Source organism: Mastigoproctus giganteus, chromosome 3, assembly GCF_048544385.1.
Source record: "Mastigoproctus giganteus isolate SK-2022 chromosome 3, ASM4854438v1, whole genome shotgun sequence".
Taxonomy (NCBI): domain Eukaryota; kingdom Metazoa; phylum Arthropoda; class Arachnida; order Uropygi; family Thelyphonidae; genus Mastigoproctus; species Mastigoproctus giganteus.
In genome coordinates, this window is record NC_143577.1 from 43,508,264 (window position 1) to 43,534,852 (window position 26,589).

Below are 26,589 nucleotides of genomic sequence, written 5' to 3' on the forward strand. Positions count from 1 at the left end.
GAATGCTAAAAATACCTATACATTGTGGCTGATCAGGTACATCCCATTCACAGTGACTGTTTCTCAGATGGAACATGTGTGTTCCAGGATAATGCACACTGCCATGTTGCAGGTATTGTATGAGAGTGGTTTGCCAAACATGAAAGTGACTTCACGGTTGCTGAATTCACTGGACCTTAGTTGCTGAATCTCATAGTCCCAGATATGTTCTATGTGAATTGACAGATCCTGGTGACAGGGTATAACATACCTCCTACAACGTGGTGGCAGTACTGACAGCAAGAGGGGGATATACTCACTAGGTAGGTGGTCGTGTTTTGACTGGATAGTGCACATGCACAGTAAATCCCCAATTTAATGGACTTGGGAAATAATGGACGGCAGCTCTATGGGACTCTAAAATAAATGTCGCAGTCTGATGGCATCTACCATCAGTTAAAATATTTTCATAATAAAGCAATGTGCCAAGGAGCAGGATTTTCCTCACTACCACTTTCCATCAGTCTGCTTTTTTTTTTTTTTTTTTTCATATTTTGTGAGAGCTTGGCAACTATAGGTATTTCAAGTTTAATGGACAATCAGATTTAACAGCCAGGTCTTATCCCCTATATTCATTAAATTGAGGCTTTACTATATATATATATATGAGATCTACATACTTACTTAGCACTAAGGTCAATGTTAAAAAAAGTCACAAGTTAGGGTTAAATTTGAAAGTGTCTGTAATTCTGGCCAGATACGATAGGAGGGAGTATATGATGAGAACCTTGCCAATCAATTCGGCGCTGAAGAGATTGTGCAAGGCTCATGGGGTAGAATTTTTCTCAGCTTGGTCTGTGCTTGTTAATAGGAGAGACTGCTTCTAGAGGTTTGGGATACACTTCACTTAAATAGAAAGGGTGCAAGAATGTTTGCTAATGCTATCAAGGCACTGTTGGGTGAGTGGGAAGACTGCTAGCTTGGGGGGATTCACAGACTAGTACATTAAGTTAGCGCAGGCAGAGGTGAAAGTGATTCTTGCACTGCTTCTGCTGGAATGAGCAGCAAGTCTGAAAAGTAAGGTGCTGGGGATTTCAAGAAGTGCTGGGAGTCATCACTGAATGAATAAATAAATGGGCTGTGTTAGGGTAACTCAGAGTAAGAACAGGTGCATGCACACTTGCATGTACACCAATGCTAGGAGTATAGTAAATAAATTTGATGAATTTGAAGCACTGGTCATGACATCAAAGGCAGATATTGTTGGGATATCAGAGACGTGGTGTCACACAGATATAAGGAATGCAGAATTGGAATTTTGGGGGTAAAATGTGTACAAGGATAAGCAAGATAGGAAGGGAGGAGGGGGTTATGCTGTTAGTTAATAAACAAAATCTAAAGCAGTGCATCCAATTGACATGGGTGGACAGTGCAATGCTGAGTCAGTTTGGTGTAACATAAGCACCGGGAAAGAAAAATTGAAGTAAAAATATGTTATAGGCCCAATGATTCTGATAAGTACAACTGTACGTAGAAATAGAGTGGGCCAGTAAATCAGACTGTCATATAACGAGTGATTTTAACTTCCCAGATACTGACTAAAGCTTGTAGATTGGTCACTCGCACACTAGAAAGACTTATGTGGATTTATTGGATGATTGTAGCATGTTCGAGTGGCAACCAGAGGAGGCAATACTCTTGATCAGATTATCAGCAGTGATTACATGCATTAACAATCTGCAGATAAAGGAACCACTAGGACCTAGTGACTAGTGATCACAGTGTACTAATGTGGGTTTTACTCAAAGATGTAACTGCCATGAGAGGTCAAGAGAAGGGTTTTTGCCTTCGTAAAGGTGACTGCAATGGTCTCAGAAAGTTTTTAAATTCTGTACGGTGGGACAACTGATGTTGTTACCAACAGCAAATTCTAAATGGGAAGCATTCAAGGAATTAATTTTGGAAGCTACTAGGCTTTTCATACCAACTAAGACATACTGTTCAAGGTTTAGGCCTAAATGGATGTCAGATGAACTAATGAGACTCATGGCAGAAAAAAAAAAAAAAAATGCATGGAATGCATATAAATATCAGGCAATACAGAAGTCTATGGTGGATATAAGATGGTCTGTAATCAAGCCACAAAGGATGTTAGGCAAGCAAAGGCAGTTTGAGATATCTTTGGCAAAGGATGTAAAGAAAAACAGCAGACTTCTTTACTTATGTAAACTTTAATGTGAAGGGGATGAATCAGATTGGTCCACTTGACATCAACATTTCGATTGTTGATGAAGCTGCTGAGGTAACTGACAAACTGAATGAGTATTTTGCATCTACATTCAAACATGAGGTCTGTAGGAAACTGGAGGGCACACATTTATCAAACTAACTAGGAACTAAATGATTTTGTAATAACTGAGAGAAAACTGGAGGAGAAACTGTTGAAGTTAAACATAAGAAAGGCACCAGGGTGGATGGGATCAATTCAATTATATTAAAGGAGGCGGCAAAGGAAGTAAACAAATCCTTATCCATGATTATGAGCATTCTTGGACTCAGGTAAGGTCCCCACGGACTGGAGATGTACAAATGTATCCCCAAATCAGAAGGGGGGGGGATCAATCGGTAACACAAGTAATTACAGACCTGTTAGTTTACCACCTGTTCTGGGGAAAATAATGGGGTTAAAGAAGCACTGCAGTATCATCTAGACAAGGCTGCAGTCATAGTTCAGACACAGCATGGGTTTGTTAAGGGAAAGACTACTGTACAAATTGAAGAAGTATGGCATTAAGGGCAAGTTGTTGCTATGGATAAAGGGACAGATGAATGGAAAAAAATGGACAGTGCTCTTCATGGACTAATGTTATCAGTGGAGACTCCAGGGTTCAGTGTTGGGTGCATTGCTGTTTTCTGTATTTATCAATGATACAATGAAGGTATATCAGGCTTAATGTCGAAGTTTGTGAATGATACAAAGGTTGGCAGGGTTGTTAATGACAGTATGCTATTGCAACAGAATCTAGAAAAGTTAAGCAGATGGGCTGAGAGGTGGCAACTGAAGTTTAACATTGACAAATGCAAAGTACTGCATATGGGTAGGTAGCAGTAATCCCAGAGTAACATACAAACTGTGTGGTATTACACTCAGGGTAGTAGGGAATGAAAGAGACCTGGGGGTAATTGTGCAGTCAGATATGAAGTTTTCTGAACAGTGCAGACAGACTGCAAGAGTAGCTCATGGGATTTTGTCAATGATATACAGGAATTTTGCTAGCAGGGATAAGGAGATGATTATCCCCTTGTATAAGGCAATAGTCATGCCAAAACTTGAGTACTGCATACAGGTCTGAAGGCCTCATTTTAGGAAGGATGTAGAGCTGCTGGAATGAGTAGAGAGAAGGGCAACGAGATTGGTGAGTGGAACAAAGGGTTGCTCTTACCAAGAAAGGCTTAAGTTCTGCAAACTGCAGCACATCTAGAGACTAGGCACCTGCAAGGTGATCTGATTGAGGTGTATAAGGCCTTGAATTGTTTGAGAAAGCTCAATGCTGATGGGATTCTTCCTCTTGCTCAGACTACCCACATGAAGGGGCATAAATTCAAATTGGAAAAAGTTGTAGAATACGCATTCAAAAATTTGCCGTTAGCCAGCGGGCATTGATTACTGAAACAAACTTTCATCTGTCATTGTGGAAGTTGACAACTTAAATAAATTCAAGGCAGAACTAGACAAAGTCTTGAGCTGGATATCATCATTCTTCTCTTTCTTGGTGATTTCCTTCTACTCTCTCTCTCTCTCTCTCTCTCTCTCTCTCTCTCTCTCTCTCTCTCTCTCTCTCTCTCTCTCTCTCTCTCTCTCTCTGTTTGTCTGTAAATCATTTTTTTGGCTGGTACAGCATAAGCCTCAGACTAATAATAATAATAACTTTTGGAGTGAATGGATGGGTGAAATGGGAAGGTTTTTTTTGGTTGATGCTGTATAAGCTTGCTTTCTTGCATCATATGCCTCTGCTAATGCTAAGAAGTAACAACATTTCACAGGTCTAAAGGACATCGTATTAAAGTAGTGAATTTACTAGCATTCAGATAGATTAGTAATAAAAGTTTTTAAGGAATAGTGAAAGTTGAAATAAACCAGAAATCTTTGGCAGAATCATGAAAGTCTATGGTAAGTCACATGATCATTAATAAATGTCTGGCACATGATAAATGATTTAATTAAGACAACTGCTTAAAACAGTTAAACAAGTTCCTTATCAGCCAATTTCTGGGAAAATACTCAAGGAGATGTTCATAACATGGATATCTAAAGTAGGATCCCCAAAAAAAGACCAATATTAACTGCTACGTAAAAAAAGCACTGCTAATATCGACTAAAAAGCATAAAAACTGTACCAGAAAGCTGTGATCGCTAATGACAGAGGCACCAAGTTCACAGGAGAAGCAATAAGGCATTTCATCCAGACTATAGGCAAGATGTCATACAGACTTGAGATGTTTTTGAGACGTTTTAACCTTTGTGAACTGGGTCCCTTAATTGAAATATCAAGCACAATGAATCAGGATGGTTATTCAAATATTCTGGATGATGTGGATGATGATGCCTTTTGCTGAATATCTGATGCAAACTCATGATTTTAATAGTCCTCTTTTTCAGGCTAATAACTGTTGCTTCACACGGACTTCTACTATATTAAATTGTAGAGGAGAACGGCAGGGCATTTATATTGGCCAGCCAAGTCACCAGATTTAATTGTAAAAGAGAATGTACGGGACTAACTTGAATAAAAGTGAAAACAAAACAAGAGCAGCAATCATGAAAACTGAACAACAAGCCCAATTATTTTCAGAATGACCTAATATTGATATAAAAACTTTTCAACGAGGTCCAGCTGAATCCCTACCAAGAATTAATGAAGTGATTCCTGTTAAAGAAGAGGTCATACATTACTAATTTAAAAATTACACAGGTGACTAATGTTTTGTCCATTGTATGTGTATGTGTAAAATATAGAAGTGCCCAATGTGGTTCTGAGTGACATCAATATTCATTGAATCACATATGATATGAATAATCTATTTTATATAGAAAGTATTTTATATAATATTAAGATTTTGTCAGATAAAATATACTCTAAAATTGGCTTTGTGGTGCATTTCTAATGAAATGTTCATGTAGCATTATTAAACAAATTTTTTTCTGGGTTAACCTAGTACAGACTACTTATTTCATTATAGGTTATGCACATAAATAGCATCAGTTTTCACAATAATAAAGAAAGAAAAATAAATACACACGAGGAAAAATTGGGTTAGTATTAGCAATATTTTACTAATACTAACCCAAAATCTTTTTTCATTTTCTACCACCTTAAGTGTAGTACCACATAGTTGGTACATTTCTCTGGGGTTATTGTTACCCATATGCAGTACTTTGCATTTGTCAATGTTAAACTTCAGTTGCCACTTCTCAGCCCATCTGCCCAAATTTTCTAGATCCTGTTGCAGTAGCGCACTGCCATTACTGTCATTAACAACCCTGTCAACCTTTGTATCATTTGCAAACTTCGACATTAAGCCTGATATATCATTTACCACTACTAATACTAAATAATTTTGATATCATATGCATGGATTTCAGGAAAGCTTTTGACACTGTTGCACATGGAAGACTACTGTACAAATTGGAGCAGTATGGTATTAAGGGTAAGTTGCTACAATGGATAAAAGGATGGCAATATTATAATATAGGTTATCCCGTTCCAGCCTTACAGGATAGCCTATATTATAATATTGTAGTTGCATCTCTGGACTCAGATGAAGTCCTAACGGACTGGAGATCTGAAAATGTCTCAATTAACAAAGGTAGTTCCAAGAGTGAAATGAGTAATTAAGATCTCTGGGTTTAACTACTGTGACAAAAAAAATTATGGAATCCATGCTTAAATTGGCAGTAGTCCCTGTTTTGTAACACGAGTGGTATCAAGTAGCCTGACAGGCCCCAGATTTTAACTTTAATATTTGGAAGTAGCATTTAGCTTTTTTGAATTGTGCTTGGAGTATATATTCAATTTATTTTTAAATTTCTTTAAAAAGTGAAAATGTAGCAAATGAATATTTCACTAAAAATATTCAGATTATAACAAAAAAATTCATTAATTACACTTAAATTTCAGAAAATACTGGTAACATCAAACAGAAACATGGAGCTATTAATCTTTACCAAATTTAAGATTATGGAAGTATTCATTGTTCAAAACTTCAGCAGTACTCTAACATGGAAAATTAAGCCACTATTTATGAAAAAAAACACTAAAATTAACCAATTTCAATGGAGGGGTGATGAATTTCTATTAATTCTACCTGTACATATAGTGAATATTATAAACATAAAATAATAACATGAAATTATTTATCTTTTTAGGGTCTGTAGTCTAACGAAGGACCCTTATGTCTTGTTTGTCTCGGTTGTCAGTCTGTCCATCCGTCAGTCACAGCATTGTATCTCTGGAACCACTCAACCTATTGACTTGAAATTTTGCATGGGTTTGTACATCCTGTGGGCCAACATAACACCATATTGATCGTTGTTGACAAAAATTTGTCTGAGAAATTGGGGGTAAAATGTGGGTAGTGACAAAAAATGTTGTCAACAACTTATAGCTTATTATACACTGTTGGAAAGAGCTCAACGAGTAGGTTTAAAATTTTAAGATTTAAGGTTTAAGATTTTACAATATTTTTAAAATTAAAAATGGCGGCACCAGACAGGAAAATGTGAGTAATTTTTGTGTCCCCCCCTTTATTTCCATCACTAATGGAGCTAAAAATTTTAAAATCACATTAGCTACGCATTATTCGATACTTATCAAGGGAAAACTATTCCGATTGAAATCTATCATTTACTTTTTGTGTTAAAATTAAAAAAACAATTTTTTATTGCACTTTTAATAGCATGCTTCTTTGTACTAAATAACTCTCCTTTTGGTAACAAAAAGGTTGCTAAATAGTTAGTTAATAATTCTATAAAGGTCATTTATAAATTTTGCAACGAGAAGTATTTTTTAACAATTTTCAAAGCTGGAGTTGTCCTAGCAAGAAAGTACTCAGAGCCAGTCTTCAGGAGGCAGTGGTGGGAAGGTGCCTGTGCAGAGTCTTGCACGGCCCTCACCTGCCAGTTGCTTCTCCCCAAGACTTTAATCACTTCTCCAGGAAGAAGTCTGAGTTACTTCTCCCACACTTGTCATTCACAACAACTGGAAAGACTCAAGTAGATAAAAGTTTCTGTTAATTCCTCAGTTTTAGGCTAAGCCAGGATACTAGAAACTTTTTTCAGTTACCATAAAGCTCTCTATTTGAGATACTACATTAATGACCATTTGTGACTACGGACCCTTTATCCTGAGTGCCTGGCACTAGTAGTTGACCAATTTTTTTTCTATATATGCAACACATGAAAATTCAGCATGATTCAAATACAAAAAATAATGGGCATACATCCTTTTACAATGGCCATCTTTTATTGCAATCATTTTTATTTTTCTTAAGAATAACCATCTTTACATATTACAGTAAACCCCCGCTATTCGTGGTATCTGTATTCGCAGTTTCGCGTATTCGCGGTGGCTGACTTAATATAAAATGAAACCTGAAAAAAATGTGAATTTTAAAGCGCCGTGAACATTTTCCGCCATAAAAAAAAAACATGGGCGTGGCTAAAATTATCTTTCCCAGTCAAAACAGGGCTCAGTAGGTGGGGGGAGAGGGGTGACAAAATCGCGAGCGTGGATGTTTCTCACTAATCCTTGTTCAGTATGTGTTATGCGCTTGTCATGGAAGGTTTCGTCGTTTGCTTTTAATTTATATGCTTATAAATTGTTTAAATTTATAAATTGATATGATTACAAAAGTGATAAATCTACCATTTTGCAGTGTAAAACAGACTTTGAGTGTGTTAACGGAAGAAAGTGACTTTATTGTGGACAAGTTCTTTCTAACCCGTACAAAAATATGGCTATGAATAACAAGGGAAATGTGAAAAGATCAAAGAAGGTGATGACATCAGCGAATAAAATTGAGTTATTAGACAAAATTACTAATGGTGAAAGTGTCTCCTCAGTGGCAAAACATTATAAAATCAATGAGTCAACGGTACGATCAATCAAGAAATCGGAAGAAAAAATCTGCCGTAGTGTCCGTGAAAACGCGCTATTTGCTTCAAAAATTTGCTCTGTAACTCGTGATGTTAAATTAGAAAAAATGGAAAAAGCTTTAAATCTGTGGATAGAAGACCAAACTCAAAATAAAATTCCGTTAAATTCACTCATCATTCGTGAAAGGCAAAACTCCTTTATCAACACTTTAACGAAACTGGTGATAGCACTGGCGGGATAAGTTTTTTTTAGCTAGCAAAGGCACTCGTCTGAAAGATTTGTTTGAAATTTCTAATAAATATTACATTTAATATTAAATTGTTTCTTATTTTCATTTCGATGCCATATGCTTGCATTTCACTATGTACTGTCTATGTACATAGTCATATTATGAAGGTACATATAATACATACATAGACAATTTTAGACTAGTTTTTCTTATATATTTCATACTTTGGAACTAGTTTTTCTTATATATTTCATACTTTATTACTATGGGAGCCATATTACTATGGCTCCCATAGTAATAAAGTTCCGCCATAACTCTGTATTCGCGGCATTTCTCGGGAACGTAACCCCCGCAAATAGCGGGGGTTTACTGTACATATATACTTTCACTAAAAAATGTCACTTACAAATTGATACTTGCGAAATTCATTTGGAAAGGAAAAAAATCACCACAGACCAGTGTACAGTATTTTAGTAATCATATATGACACAAAACTCGTCCAACTATATCACCCCCCTCATTGATTTGTAAAATGCATAAAACAGCTTTTTTTGAACACTTGGTAAAGCATCAGTTTTACTGCCACAATGCACACTAGGTGTCAGAATAATGTATAAGGCAATGGTCAGGCCAAACCTTGAGTGCTGCGTACAGGTCTGGAGGCTTCATTTTAGGAAGGATGTAGAGTTGATAGAATGAGTACAGAGAAGGACAACAAGAATGGTGAGAGGAACGAGGGAGGCTTAAATTCTGCAAGTTGCAGCATCTGGAGACTAGGCACCTGTGGGGTAATCTGATTGAGGTGTACAATGCCTTGAATGGTTTGAGCAGGCTCAATGCTAATGGGATACTTCTGCTTGCTCAGATTAAGAACCTGAGGGGGCATAGATTCAAATTGAGGAAAGACAGCTGTAGAATAGATGTGCAGAAGTTTGCCTTTAGTCAGGTGATAGTTGATTGCTGGAACAGACTTCCATCTGTTGTTGTGGAAGTTGATAGCTTAAATAAATTTAAGGCTGAACTAAACAAACATTTGGAGTGACCGGATGGGTGAAATGGGAAGGTAGTTTTTTTTTTTTTTTTTTTGGCTGATGCTCTATAAGCTTGCTTTCTTGCATCATATACCTCAACTAATGCTAATGTTAATGTTGAGGTATATGATGTTTATATACATCATATACCTCAACTAATGCTAATGAGAAGGAGGAGTTTGGCCTTTTTAGATTCAAAAAAATATGCATAAGTGCCTATTGTCTTCACCAAGTGAATCTCTGTCCATTTGCATATATATCATTTCGAAACTATAGCATGGGGAGGATGCTGAAGTTATAATGAAAATGAAAAGTACCGAAGCCTACAACAGCTACAAGTTTATCTGTAACAGTACCACAAAGATAAGGTTAGGGAGGCCAAGGCTGAGTATGAGAAAGCACTGGCTAAGAGAGAAAAGAATGAGAAGGAGGAGTTTATGTATGTGAATAAAGAGAATAATTAGATTTGGACCCTTGTGTACTGGGTGTGGGAGAGTCTTAGATAATCCAGCTGACATTGCTGATGAATAAGTACTTTGCATTGATCTTTACTGATGAAAGACCCTTCGTGGTGAGAAGAGGCTGTGTGAGTGAAGCTGGAAAGCATGAAATTAAAATAATGAAATTTCTGAATATTATTTATTAGAAAAACTTTCAAGCCTAAAAGCAAGTTAGGCTCCTGGAGTTGAAGGCATATACCCAGTAGTTTCGAGGGAAGCAGCCAGAGAGCATATTGAACGACTGAAGTTAATTATGAGAGCATCATTGGACTTGGGAGAGATTCATCTGGACTGGAAAAGTGCCAGTGTGTCACCAATACATAATGGTGGTTCTAAGAGTGAAGTCAATAACTACAGACCATTTAATCTCAATTCAGTTGTAGAGAAAATCTTGGAGACAATGATTAAGCATGTAATCCAGGGACAATTAGATAGAAACAGAATTATGAAGGATACACATGGTTTTGTTAAGAGAAAATCATGTTTAACTAGCCTGGTAAATTCTTTTGACACAGTTACTCACAAGCTTTCTGATTTTCATAAACAACACTGACAAAGGAATAAAGGGCATGATTTCAAAATTTGCAGATGATGTAAAGATGGGGCGAATCATTAATCATCAGTGCCAAGCAGCACCCCATCAGCATGACGTGAACAGGCTTCCGGAATGGTCAGAAAAGTGGCAGCTATATTTTAATGCAGCAAAATGAAAAGTCTTACACTTGGGGAATAGCAATACCAAATTAACTTATACAGTTAGTGGGGTTGAATTAAAAACAGCAGAGAAAGAAAAGGATCTTGGAGTCACAATACGGGCAAACATAACGTTCTCTGAGCAGTGTAAACAGGCAGCCAGGAAAGTCCATGGTGCCTTGTCATTGATTTATCAAACAATATCCTGTAAAGATTCTTCCTCTTGCTCAGAATAATCGCCTGAAAGGACATAAATTCAAATTGAGAAAAGACAGTTGTAGGATAGAAGTGCGGAAGTTTGCCTTTAGCCAGTGGGTAGTTGGTTGATGGAACAGACTTCCATCTTTTGTTGTGGAAGTTGATAGCCTAAATAAATTTAAGGCTGAGCTGGACGGGTATTTGGAACGAACAGAGGGGTGAAATGGGAGAGTTTTTTTTTGGCTGATGCTGCATAAGCTTGCTTTCTTGCGCCTCTACTAATGCTAATTCTAAAGATAGGAAAGTTATAATCCCACTATATAAGGCAATTGTAAGACCACATTTGAAATACTGTGTCCAAGTATGGAGATCATCTAAAAACAGATATTGAGCTTCTTGAAAGGGTCCAAATACAGGTAACTTGCATGGTGAGATTGGCAAAAGGGCAGCACAAAAGAATAGACTATTTGGGCTACAGAGCTTGGCAGCCAGACACCTCAGAGGAGGACCTGACTGAGGTTTATAAGGTCCTGAGAGGAATTAGCAAAATGAATGAAAGCGAAATTTTCACCATAAAAAATTGCAGAACTGGGGGTCATAAATTCAAATTACAGAGATAAGATTTAGACTAGATTGTAAGTAGTTTTCTTTTAGCTAGCAAGTTGTTGATTACTGGAACAAGTTGCTTCAGCAGGCTGACAATTTGAAGAAATTCAAATATCTACTGGATACCTACATGAGGAGGGAAGCATATAATTTGTCTATTTATTATTTACTTTTATATATATATATATATATATTTTTTTTTTTTTTTTTTTTTGGCTGATGTATAGTGTATGGAAGCCAAAGGCTTCCTTCACTATACAGCTAATACTAATAACTCAGTGGATGGAATTTCGTGAAACTTTATATTAGAGTCTTTTATAACGATTTGTTGAGCCACCATCTTTTAATGAAATTTATGGTGGCTTGACCCCATAAATTTCATTAAAATCAGACAAACAGAAATCCAGTAATTATTTCTTTTTCTTACATATCATATTGGCTATCCTTATACTGTATATTGTAGCTGAGGCATTGGATGCGTTTGTTGCCATGCCCAAAAATAGTTTTTGAAGGTGAGCATAGTCGCATCCAATGCTGAGGCATTGGATGCATTTGTTGCCATGCCCAAAAATAGTTTTTGGTTCATACATAAAAGCTGCTCTGTGAGATGCTCATAAAAAAATAATATTTATTATGTATTTATTTTTTTATTGTCAGTTTATTAAATTATACATCATGAATTATTACTATTTGCTTATTATATTAATCACAATAGAAACATGAAATACATATTATATTTTAATTGTTATTAAATAAAAATAAAATAAAGCACATCACAAAATTATTAAAAAAAAAAAATTGCAAGTACAGTATAACAGACATGCTATTGGCATACTGTGACTGTATTATACTTGCCATTTGTTTAATTTATTATATCACAGAGTGGGAAGTAAGTTGCATTGCACACAATGGGATTGCAAAGCATTACAAAATGCTGAATGAATAATAGGTTGTGAATTATGTCCAGTGAAGTGAAAACAATTACTTTTATATATTGTTAATTATCAGTCAGTAATTTATTGGTAACAAGATAATTAGTAATTTACTTTTCACTAACAGAAAATTAATAACAGATTTTATTAATAACATCATGAATAATTACTATTTGCTTATTATATTAATCACAATAGAAACATGAAATACATGTTATATTTTAATTGTTATTAAAATCTAAAAAAATAAATATAAAATGAAGCACATTACAAAATCGCAAAAAATTGCATATTGAAAAAGGAAAAAAAAATTAATTAATTTTAAGAAATTGAATGTGCCTGAAATGCAACATACTGAATATGCCCGAATTGCAATGCAACATACTGAATACACTGCCTAATTTCTTTTGAAAACTATTGTGACACCTTTCTGGGATGCAAATACACTGGGATTATCTGTTTTACCATTTGTGGCAACAAATTTAACTGGGATTTCTCTTATTTTCAATGATAATACCGATATGTTAGTGAAGGATCTTTGAAAAGCCTTTGGATAGTGGAAAATATACCACTGTGATGAAAATGAGTATTTCACTACACAACGGAATGATATAAATGGTATTGCACAGCCTCAAAGGGACCCCCTCAGTTTATACACGGTGAACAACAAGATAAATGAACAAAAAAAAGCAGCACATACACGACTACAGACACTATTAAGAAGGTACAAATATCAATAACCACTAATTTAAAATCAGTAACTTGTAAGTGATAAATATTTTTCTACAGGGACTGTTAGGCTTTGTGATATCACTGCAGGGTTAAGGATGTAATGCAGGAGCATGTGGAGAATGGAATTACACAAGAAGCACAACACTATTCTGTTAAAGAAAAATCATATCTAACTAATCTGATAAGTTTCTGATAACCTACAAGTTTCCTGCATCCACGGCAGCTATAAAACACTATGCTCACCTGCACTATTTCTTGCGCATTACAAAAATACACACTTTATACATCCTCCTGCATGACAGTGTTATGGGAAATGGAGTGACTATTCAATGGTTCTAATTAACTGGAGCTTATTGAAGAGTTGTTTATAAAAGTTCTCTTCAGGAACTGTTATTTCCTGATAGGAAGATGCTTTTAAATTTTCTGTTTATACTCCGGGACGACCAAACGGTCAGAGGAGTTCACAAGATAGACAGAATAGAAGAAACAGCACCATATTTAGCGGTCACGGGCTTGAACCCCGGTCACTCAAGGCACGTGTACTTATGCACTGACCACTCGGCTATGGTGGCCGATTAGCATACAAAAGAGTACCACTGTTCAGAAATGCTGTTGTCTGTTCTCAGTCACTTCTGGTTTATGTATTGTTTATACATATTTTGTGTCTGAATGATTGATTTTAATTTATTGTGTAGGCAGTTTCAACTTCTCTTTTTTTTAAAATGGCCTTTAAGGAGATCAAGTGAGTCAGCTAGTGACAATAATGCAAAGGTGAAAAGTTTAAATGAAGGAGAAATTTTGAAAACTGTCTGTTTATTCCCAAAAGTTATTTTTAGGATAATAAACTTGTCAGTGAAAACTAAATTGAACATTATAAAAAAAAGATTGCATTTGGAGGGATACTAGATTTGCACTACATTTAGTGGTGGGATATCTGGTTATCCTAAATATTGTAAATACAGTAAACATATAAGGTTCTGTAATTTTAAGGCAAGTTTTCCAACATTTTCTTGAACATATTTATTTGTATTTACTTTTATTTAAAATTTATGTTTAAAGGTTTAAATGTTTCTGCTACTTTTGATATTGTTATATAGAGAAATGGCGCCAAAATCATCCAGAAACACTGGTCATGCCAACCATTTAAAATTATTTATATTATTTTCTATAGATAAATCTCCTTCTTAACAAGGATTCACTTAGCACTCTTCTTATGGCTCAAATTAAAAGTGCTAAGTAGAGGGGGGGGACTGCTATATTCCAATACTCAGTGTAATTCAGGAGGAAAGATCATACTTTAAGAGCTAATGGCAGTAGTTGACCATTTTGAGTAAAACAGTTGTGACTGATTCTGAATGATTATAGAACTATGGCTGTTTAAATTTTAAAAATAGCTATGAAGTTTAATGTTAAAAATAATAAAAAAATTAATAAGAGCAAACATGTATATACCTAGTAGAAATATACACTTTACTAGGTACATGCCTGCTTATTCCTATATTTTTATTATTTATTATTTTTTTACTACTGAAAACTCCATGGTCATTTTTTAGAATTCTAATGCAGCCATTCAGAATGAATTTTTGTATTCAAAATGACCACTGCCACCAGCTATCAAAGTTATCTTGAGTACTGTATACAGGTCTGGAACCTTCATTTTAGAAAGGTCATGGATTTAATGAAAAGGTACAGATAAAAAGCAACAAGCTAATTATTGAAGTCATTAACCAATGTCCAAATGATAAAACAAACTGCCAGTTGATGCATCCATCATAATAGGAGTTTGATAATCTGTCTTGTTGCTTCCTTTAATATCACCAGATAAAAGTTCATCAGCTCCTCATTCCTCTGTCACACTCAAGCACAATTTCTCTTCCAATCCATTACCAGAGATCACACAATTTTTGATTTGCAATACCTGTTATCTTAAGGGGTATCCCATCTGTGGTCCGTGTGTGCAGCACACATAGGGAACTTATATTGTGTGGCATGCATCCATTTAGGCAGACCTAAGTGTTATGTCCCTCCATCCTCTGAGCTTAAAACTAGAGTGTCACAAAATATAGTTAGTATTCAAAATGATGCAAGAAAGCAACCTTATACAACATCAGCCAAAAAAAGCCAACACTTCCCATATCACCTGTCCATTGCCTCTAACAGTTTGTCTAGTTTTTCCTTGAATTTATTCAACCTACCCACCTCTACAACACAGAGGAGTTTTTAATAACAATCAACCACCTGTTGGCTGAAAGCAAACCTTCCACATACCTGAAGTTTAACGCCACCCTTTGAAAACATCAGTTTCAGTAATATTTATAATTTCTCAATACTTAACATTATTATAACCATGTAATAAGAATGTTAATAATGCCATGTAATCAGTGGTGAGCTGTGAATATTTTAACAATGGGCTCGCACTTTTGTCGACTTTTTGATGTGAAACATCCTTTGGGAGGGAGGGGGGTACCTACCAAGTAAATCTGACCGGTCATGGAAGTGACATTATCCATGGCATCTACCAGAGGTGCTTCCCATGCTCACACCACTAGTCTGTGCAGAGCACTCACTAGTAGCATGATTAGAGCACATGACACATTTTTCATGACCAGTACGATATCTCGAATTCTAACTTTTTAGAATTTTTGAATAGTATGACATCACAATCATACTTCCTGCAGTTACTACTGCAGTAAGTATGATTGCAAGTAATTGTCATATGACTGCAACAATAAAACTATTTGTCATATAATTGCAACAATTTCTTTTCTCATCTCGCATTTTCATTCCATTCCATTGTTAGGTGCCCCAAACAGCTGCGTATGTCGTTTCAACTAAAAGATCAGGTATCTCAACTGATGCTATTTTCAGAGACATTTAGATACGTTGCAGTAGCAAGTATAAGAAGTCTCTTATTTTAGTTATCATAAATCCATTGTATCTTGTCTTCCAGAAATTATGGAAATTTGTGAATGATCAATAAAATATTTACAATACAAAAGCTCTTATTTCGTAATCAATATATACAAATCAAAATATCTAAAAGAAATGCGAAGGATGTTTCACATAAAACCATCTACTGCACGTGCTAAGCAGACATGCAACTTTTTTATTCTTTTTTTTTACGACTAGGGAAATATAATGGATACATTTTTTTCATGATAAAATTTTATTACTGGGAATAAAAAATACCATGAAAATATTTCCCATATCACAAATAAACTATCACAAAACATTATAGAATATAAAAACAAATATTACATAAAAAAACAAACCATTCTAGAAAAGGTACACAAAAATCAGATTACATGAAAAAAATTATTACACAAATATTCATGAAAAATTTATTCTAAAAATTGCCATATAGAATTTACTTCTTTATTAATATTTGTTATCGATCTTCTGCTTTGCTCAATAACTGAGCGATGATTACAGAGGAAAGATTTGATGTAACGATCTGTGAAATTGAAGCAATGGTTTTCCATATAGAAATAAGATGTATGGTCATCATATCTGCAACATGTTTAATTGTCAAAGATGTTATTTTTATTGTTACAATATTATTCATTATGATGAAAGCTTTCTCAGTTTCAGCACTGCTAATTACAATGGTTTCAAGGATATTTCTGGTTTTTTTTAATTGAAAAGGGAATTTCACTCGATTTTAAAGATAAACTGTCTTCAACAAAAATCTCAAATCATTAATAATTTTTTTTCGTATTTTATTAGAAAACTTAAATTTCTTATTCTTTTTTCACCCTCTTGCCATGGAGATGAAAGTTCTTCCATAGTCCTCGTTTCTGGGTAGCATAAGTTTAAAATTTCTTTCAATTCCTCTCATCAATGATAACATTATTTTCTTTATGTAATTTAAAATTACTCTGTTGCATTAATAACCAATCCTTTAAGAATAAAACAATGCAGTTTAATAACTTGTCAAAATCGAAAGTAAGAACACATTTTTTAAATGTGTCCTTACTTTCGATTTTGATTCTTTCAAATTTTTCCACTTCAACATGCTCTCAATTTTAGCTTCATAATTTTCTTCAGAATTTTTCGAATTATTAATAGCATTGATAGATCGAATAATTAATTTATCTGCTTTTAATACAGTAATGCTGCGACTTTATAAAGCTTCTGAAAGGTAAGAGAGTTCCAACAGGATGTCAATCATTAATGCTAAATCATTAAGAAATTGCAAATTTAAAAGTGAGTTTAATAATCCCAAATATTTAACTTCTGATTCAAAATGTTTACACAAAGAAGTGGGATAATTCCTCCAAACCACAATTGCTGTCCACAAGCTACAAGCTGCCCATCATCGCCCGAACACAAGACCAACTTTATAATTTCCACTTCAAGTTCTTTAGCAATCATCCTCAATCAATTGCACTGGTTTTTTGGAGATTGGTAATATATATATATATATTTTTTAATTATTGTCTGTATGCCATTATGTTCTGGAAAATTTTATTCACAGTGAAGGCCTCTACTCAGTTTCAAAATCTGTCAACATTTCATCTTCGAAAAGTTTATTTAATATCTTAGTTGCCCTCTTCATCATCATTATTAGTCATATGGTACAAGGAAGCCTGAGACTTATGCTGCACCACCCCGCCAAAAAAAAAAAAAAAAATTCAAGTTACCCTGAGAGAGAGAGAGAGAGAGAGAGAGAGAGAGAGAGAGAGAGAGAGAGAGAGAGAGAGAGAGAGAGAGAGAGAGAGAGAGAGAAGGAATCACCAAGAAAGAGAAGAATGATGATATCCAGCTCAGGACCCTGGGTTTGCCAAGCCCATACTCACCAGATGTGAGCCCCTGGGGTTAATCCCTCCCACCCCTTCGATGTCGCTACTGTCACTAGTATCCGTTGGATACAGTACTGTCCAAACTGTTGGAATCACTCAGATATTTAGCTACTGTGATCATGTAAACTTAGGCGAAATTTACTGGAAGGCGTGGATCACTCACTTCTCCAAAAAACAGATTACTGCTTTCAAGAGAAGTGGAACTATAACACATGTTGACCAGAGGCTATTATCCATGTCGAGAATATGCCTTAATCTTCTGACTGGTTTATGGAAAGCATAATGATTGGCACAACTTATTGGTAGGTGGGATAGGTGGCATTGGTTTTAGGGGCAACACTAAAATTACGGAACGGTAATCTCTTTTAACCCTTAATTCGCCCCTTCTAATTGCCTAAAAGCCAGAGGTACAAAGTTGTCTCTCATAATCCGTTCGTTATATGGAAATTTTCTTCATCTGCAAAAACTTTTAAATGTAATTACCAAGGAGAATTAAAAAAGTTCATTAAACAGAGGTCTGACTGTAATTAAATCAAAATGAAGCAATTTTAAAATGCATACCTGGTCCATTGCACCATTAAAATGCTGGGGATGGGGCCCCTGCTCACCCCACCATTGTTCCAGCTCTGTATACTCAATAATTGAATCCAGGATTTCATTTGTAAAATAAATGATCATTTCAACGATGGGCTTGCAAATTTTCAAAAAAAATTACAATGGGCTCTTGCAAGCCCACTATAGCTCACCACCATGTAATAACTGTATACAGGGTGTCTCAGAAATACACAGCATAACTTCGGGAATGAGTTCCTCATATGTAGACAATAAAAATATTTTATATCAACATAGTTCCAGAAATGCTTGGTTTCCAAGTTTTGAAGGTTTGTGTATGACACTTAACTGTTCCCATCACCTTATAGTAATTGTTCAAAATGTCCACCTTCTGCCTGAATACAGGCCTCACATTGACGTCTCATGGACTCGTGAAGATGATGCCAAATTCCTGGCATCGTTTCATATTGTCTCACAACTTGCCACAATTCGGTTGCGGAGAGTTTCCACATCAGTTGGTGTTCTCGCTACACTCCAAATAGTCGAACGTTGAACAGCCAGTTGCATTGCTATTCTGTGTGCGCTGATTCCAGGAGTGGCATGCACAACATCCAAAATCTCCCTCTACTTCAGGAGTCGTAGGTCTTGGTCATCCTCTGTCAGCAGCATGAGGTGTAAAGGTCCCATGTCCACAAAGGCAGCGATGGATACCTTCAAACTTTTCCTGTCTGAACATATTCGTTCTGGGAACCTTTCATGGTACAAATGACGAGCCTCCAGAACATTGTCGTCCGCCAAACTGTACATAAAGTGCATATCCGCTTGCTCCTGATTTGAGTACATGGTCAGAATGGAAAACCACCAGATTCTGTCAGTACCTTGCGATGAAGGAAATCATCTGCAGGAGATAAGACATTCCAGTTAATAACTCAGGAACCAAGCATTTCCGGAACTATGTTGATATAAAATATTTTTATTGTCTACGTACGAGGAACTCATTCCTGAAGTTATGCCATGTATTTTTGAGACACCCTGTATATAAATGTTGATCAAAAAAATTAAATCCTATTTTGAAAAATGCATAAGTGGCAAGGTGGTTCATGTAGCACAAGACTTGCTGCGCGAGAACCCATGCAGTAAGCAACGCTTACCATTTTATCTGTTTTGGTTCCTAGTCAAAAAAGGCTGGACACCCTTGTGTTATCTGGACCAATAATACTGTCAAGCTTAAGGAATTCTCACATAAATATTCTTGCAGAGAATAGTTCATCAGCTATCTGTTGGATCATCAAGGATGTTAAACCAAAACTGTCCTGTGGTGAACCAATATGATTCAGTCACTTCCTTCTAGTGTCCAGATAGGTGAAAAAATTTTTATTAATCATATATTTGTACAATAAATATATTTTAAAGTCTGGTAAGTGTAAGCAAATACAGTAGAACCTGGATAAGAAGTTTTCCAAGGGACTAGAGGTTTAGAACTTCTTATGGGGGAAAACGTCTTTGAAGAGAAAATGACCTAAGGGTATAAAATATTGACTACACAAATGAAAAGATACATATACATAAGTTTAAGATCATTTTTAAGTACTATTTCAGAAGTACTATTTACTCTATTTATGGGAAATATTTTTAAACTGAGGATTTCTAATTGCTTAACATTCTGTTCATTAAACTCATTACCAAGTTGGAAGGATAAGCGTCAGACTACAGAAAATTGACTAGTTGAACACGTTAGTGTGTAGCATAATATTAGTTCATAGTAAATTGCCGAAGTAGGTGGCATCGTTTTTGTGATATCTCATATTGTGAATGCCTTCACGAGTTCCCTTGATATCGAACTACCTAGAATAAGCGACAATGGATTCTCGAATAGGCAACAATAGCGGATTCTCAGCGGATACCACCACCACCAGGTGGTGGTATCCAATACCATTTCACCTACTTCGGTGGTTTACTATGAACTAAAATGATGCTTGCAATAACTTGTTCGATTACCAAATGTTTATATTGTTTAATATTAAAAATAAAGAATTCTATATTTAAAAAATGCATTAAGTGTGAAAACGTCATTATAATAATAAACTGTGTACTCTTTATCACTAGCTTTTTATGCAGGAAAACATTTTATCCGTGAAAATAATACATTACAACATACAGATTTGAAATTGGGACTTAAGAAACAAAACCTAGTAGAGGAGAAAACTTATGTGGGAATTTCTTATCTGGGGTCTACTGTATTATTCATATATTCAGTTCCTGACCTCTGGGGTGGGTGGGGTTTCCAAACAGCATTTGTACTTGTTAGATTCACCAAGTGTTCCCATCAAATGAAATTCTCCTTACAAATTAAAATCTCTTCATGCTAAAATAGTTGCATGGCTTAAAACTTGAGGGTTAGGAAATTAAGTTTTTTCCCAGGAAGAGTTTCTCTGAATTTATCTGCATGTGTGATAAAACTTAGTAATCTTTATATTCAAAAAATATTAATATTAATCAACATGTCTACCCTTCTAATCCCCTCTAGCCTGTAATGTACATGAACTTGTCTTTTATTATATAGAATTTAATTATTTCAATAAAGATTATTATTAATAATAAATATTCATTAAACATACCTGGGTGATCAAAATTATACATCCCTTTAAATGCAAGAACCTTTTCTTCATCAGTTAATTCTTTATAGAAACTATCTTGACTTATACACACTACTTGACGTTGACGACGATCCACACAGTCCTGACCCAGTTTTTCCATTATCTTACTACATACTGTAGACTAAAAGGGAAAACAAATATGTATAGCCCATGCTTTTAATAAAAGTAACTTAAATTATTAAAGCTATTCTACACTGAAATAAAGTAAATAGCAAAAAAATATAATACTTAACAGTATTATGATGCAAGAAATCAAGCTTATACAGTGCCAGCAAAAAATAAATAAAAATTTAAATTTTCACCTATCCATCCCCTGCAATAGTTTTGTCTAGTTTGTGAATTTATTCAAACTATCCGTTTCCACAACAACTGAAGAAAGCTTGTTCCAGCAACCAACCACCCATTGCCTGAAGGATAACTTCTGCACATGTGTTCTGCAACCATCCATCCTCCGTTTGAATTTATGCCCCCTCATGTGCACAGTCTGAGCAAGAGGAAGAATGCCATCCACGCCGAGTTTGGTCGTCATTCAAACACTTTGATTAGATCACCTTGCAGGTGCCTAAGTCTCCAAATGCTGTAATTTGCAGAACTGAAGCCTTTCTTATAGAGCACCTGTTTGTTCCCCTTCACCAATCTCGTTGCCTTCCTCTGTACCTGTTCCAGCAGCACTACTTCCTAAAATGAGGCCTCCAGCCCTGTATGCAGTACTCAAGATGTGGCCTGACCATTGCCTTATACAATGGGATAATCACTTCCTTATCCCTCCTAGCAAAATTCCTGTATATCATTGACAAAACCCCCATTAGCTGTTCTGCTACATGTCTGCACTGCTTAGAGAACTTCATATCAGACTGCACAATTATCTCCCAGGTCCTTTTCATTTTCCACTACCCTGAGTGTAATACACACAGTTGATACATTAATCTGGGATTACTGCTATCCATATGCAGTACCTTACATTTGTCAATGTTAAACATCAATTGCCATTTCTCAGCCCATCTGCCTAATTTTTATAGATCTTGTTGTAGCAGCATACTCTCATTACTGTCATTAAGCACCATCCCAACATTTGTATCATCTGCAAACTTAGATAGTAGGCCTAATATACCCTTATCAATATCATTAATAAATATAAAAAACAAAAATGGGCCCAGCACCGAATCCTATGGTTACCCACTAATAACATTAGTCCGCGAAGAACAGTGTCCACTGATAACAACTCTGTCTTCTCCAACTCAATAATCCTTTTATCCATAGCAGTAACTTTCCTTTAATGCCAAACTATTCCAATTTGTACAGCAGCCTTTTATGTGCAAACAGTATCAAAAGCTTTTCTAAAATCCATGTATATGATATCAAAATTATTTTTTTGCATCCAGTTCCTTTGTGACATCATAGTATCCAATCAAATTGGTCAGACAACACTTCCACTTAAAAAAACCCATGCTGTGCCTATAACTGCACTTCTGTCTAAATGGTCCTGCATTACTTCTTTAACCAGTGACTCCATTATTTTCCCTGGAACAGAAATTAAGCCAACAGGTCTGTAGATGTGAATTTATCCCCAGTTCACAGGGACCATGCTGAATCCAAAAATGCTCTCATAATTATAGTTAAGGGTCTGCTTACCTTCTCTGCTGCCTCCATTAATATAACTGGATAGATCCCATCCACTCCAGGTGTCTTTTTTCTGTTTAACTTCAACAATCTGAACTTCAATTTTAACTTTAATTATGCAGTTGAAGAATTTTGTACTCTTTGGAATGGATAAGTTTTTGAAAAATTTTGCTGTTTTATTCACTTAATTAACATATAAAATCATATTTAATATATAGCTTTATAGACCTAGTTACATTCTTTTAATTTAAAAAATTTCCTACATTCCCACTTACCATACGTAGAACCTTTGTAGTGGTGATTTAGCGTGAATATCATATCTCATAATTTATACTGTAGTGTGTGGCAGGGGAATTCTAGTGTTTTAATCGGGGTAAATAGGTACCTCAAGAGTTCAAATCATGTAGAGTGGTGATAGTTAGATAATTTTATTATAGTATAGGTATAGTGGAATTATATACGTATAATACATATAATGTAAACTTGATAGCACAGTACGTAATACTAGTCTAATTCACCAGTTATGGTGAATTAGACTATTATTATTGAACTTATGTATATTAGTTTAGTATGGTACTCTCAATTATATTAAATTTAAATGGAAGTAATGCGCCAGACTAGAGCAGCAAAACAACATGCTCAAAGAAGCAGGAGTGCTGCAGCTAGGGAAAAATGGAAGAGGGTAATTTTCTACAAATCATGCCTAATGAAATGTGCTGTTTGTACAATGTTTGCTAACCTTTCTAGAACAGGACATGATACAGCCAGGGGGGGGGGGGTGAGAGATACAGAGAGTATGAAGAAATTAGACATCAACTCAGCATTCTAATAGGCATTTATGAGAGCTTAAAGAATAGGATGGATGTCTTCGAAGAAATTAAAACGGGGATCCATTAAGCTCTTAGCTGCCCAACTCGATGCCAGAGCTCACACTTCTTGAGCATCAGGCAACACATTGGCAACCCATAAGGCAGAATGAACTGGTCCCACGGGAGTTAGTTATTGTTGGTAACTCTATTGTCACGGAAACAGGAAATATATTGTGCAAAAAGGATAGCTGGAACAGGACCAGGGTATATCTGCTGGGTGCAAAAGCTGATAGAAGATTTGAGGGCACAAAAGGTGATATTGTTGTATTAGTTGGCACAAGTGACAATAACAATAGGAGATGTGGAATTACTTAGCAAGTATGGGGCAATGTTGAAAAAAAATTTGCTAGTTAGGAAAGTGTCTGCAATTCTGCCCAGACATGCTAGGGTGTGTACACGTTGAGAGCATTATCAATCAATTCAACTCAGGAGAGAATGTGCAAGGTTTGTTCGGTAGAATTTTTCTCTGCATGGTCTAAGCTTTTTAGCAGTTGTTTTTTTTTGTTTTTTGGTTTTTAGGAGCATTAGCAACTAAGGCCATATTGCTCCTGGGATATGCGGTGGTCATTCCCTGACCTTTTCGCATCCTCCGTATTTGGTGATCACGGGCTCGAACCCCGGTCTAATCAAGAAGCGTGTGCTACGCACTGTTGCTTCTGCCCACCTGGCTACGGAGGCGCCGCTTTTTAGCAGAAGACACTGCTTCTACAGGGATGGGATATACTTAAATAGAAAGGGTGCTAGAATATTTGCTGATGCCATCAAGGCAGTGTCAGAAAACTACTATCTTGGGGAAATACACAGATTAATAGAGTAACGATAACCACAGTCAGAGGTGAAAGCGATTCTTGCACTACTTCTATTGGAACAAGCAGCAACAGCCTGGAAAGCAAGGTGCTAAGGATTTCGTGGCCTGCTGTGAGTCACCACTGAACTAGTACAATAGACTTTTGAAATAATGGCACCTTTGGGGATTCAAGGTGACGTTATTTAGATTTTTCCATTATCTAGAAAGTTTTATTTTTAATGTATTTAATGCAGATATAAGGAGGCCAAATAAGAGAGATTAAGAATGCAATTTTATTAACTGCACATATAAAAACATACATATTGACGATCCAATGTTATATTCTGCCATTAATACACTTCTGCTTATGCCCCATTCTATTTTCTTTATTATATCAAGTTTAGTCTGTGCAGGGAGCACAGGTATCGTCACCATCCTCCCCACACTGGGTGGAAAAGGCCCGGGTTCAAATCCCATTGATGACACAAGCAACTTTTATAGGTTTTCTTTTTCATTCCATGGCTGAGTTAACAGGTCTCAGGTGTAAATAGCAAGGCTTTTTCAACAGAAACTGGGATTTTTTGTCCAGCAAAACAGGCAAATCGAGCAAAGAACACACGCAATTTACAGACACAATACATATGGGTATATGAATTAACTTTACGAGTGGCCCTAATGTAATGGTTTGGATTATATCAAGCTTGTCACTAAGCTTTAATGTTGTTCTTTTCTTCTCTGTATGAGGTTTATTAGCTTTAGGAGTGAGGGGTTTTTAATTTAAAATAAATGAAAAACAGCGGTATAATCCATGATATCAGTACAAAATTCACTTTGAAAATGGCGAACGTAAATAAATACAGTAAGCATGTGACTTGCCATTTTCTTTTTTCGGCACTGCAAGGTATCTGCGTTGTATGTATACATCCAATCTCAATGTGCTGTCTGCTGTGATGTGAAGTCTACTGTAAATACATGGGCTGTGTTAAGGTAACTAAGAGTAAGAACAGGCACATGTATATTTGCAGGTAAACTAATGCTAGAAGTATAGAAAATAAATTTAATGAATTTGAAGTGTTCGTCAAGTCATCAAACGCACACATTGTTGGGATATTAGAGACGTGGTGCCACTCAGATATAAGGAATGCAGAATTTGAATATGGGGAGTGCAATGTGTACAGAAAGAATAGACAGGATAGGGAGGAGGGGTTATGCTCTTATTTAAGAGGCACATAACATCTAAGGCAGTGCATCCAGTCAACATTGGCAGCCAGTGCAATGTTGAGTCATTTTGGTGGGACTAAGCACTGGTAAAGAAAAATTGAGAGTAGGAGTGTGTTATAGGTAGAATGACTGTGGTGACTAAAGTGGTCTCAGAGATTTTTTAAGTTCTATATAGTTGGACCAACTGATGTTGTTCCCATCAGCAAATTCTAAATGGGAAGAGCATTCAAGGAAATAATCATAAAAGCTACTAGGCTTTTCATATCGATTTAGAAATAACATTCAAAGCTTAGACCTATATGGATGTCAAGTGAATTAATGAAACTCATGGCAGAGAAGAAAAAAAGCATGGGATGCTTATAAATTATGAGGTGATGTAGAGGTCTATGGTAGATATAAACTGGTCTGCAATTCACAGAGCAGGTTAGGCAAGCTAAGGCAGATTATGAGAAATCTTTGGCAAAGGATACAGAGAAAAACCAGCAAAGACTTCTTTACTTAAGTAAACACTAGAAGGAAGGGGATAAATCACATTGGTCTATTTGATATTTATGATTCTGTTCATGTTGCTGAATAAGTATTTAGCATCCACTTTCATGTGAGGAATTCTTTAGAGAGGTGGATGCCAGAAATTAATTTAACAGGGAGTTAATGATTTTATAGTAACTGACAGAAAAGTGGAAGAGAAAATGTTGAAGTTAAACAAAAAAAAAAGGCATTTAGGGTGGATGGGATCTATTAAGTTATATTAAAGTCGGTAAGCAAACCATTAGCCATAACAATGAGATCATCTTTCCATTCAGGGAAAGTCACTGCGAACTGGAGATATGCGAATATATTTCTATTTCACAAGAGGGATCAAAGGGTGACACAAATCATTGGCAATTCTTTACTTTACATTTAATTTTATTTTACTTAGATGGATAGCTGGATGGTTGTGATAAATAGTTATTCCTCAGATTGGGATGATGCAAGAAGTGAGATTCCCAAGGATCAGTATTAGGACCACTGTTGTTTTTGATTTT

The 26,589-nt window shown here is 35.7% G+C and overlaps 1 protein-coding gene across 2 annotated transcripts in view; it reads right to left on the reverse strand.

Annotated features, from left to right (window-relative positions):
• LOC150087913 (uridine-cytidine kinase 2-B-like) overlaps positions 1–26,589 on the reverse strand; it is a 151,507-nt gene that overhangs the window by 119,046 nt on the left and 5,872 nt on the right. For both annotated transcript variants that reach the window (XM_090370510.1, XM_090370511.1), the window contains exon 2: positions 21,029–21,188. In XM_090370510.1, coding sequence (XP_090226636.1) covers positions 21,029–21,188 — 160 coding nt within the window. The remainder of the gene's footprint in view (positions 1–21,028; positions 21,189–26,589) is intronic.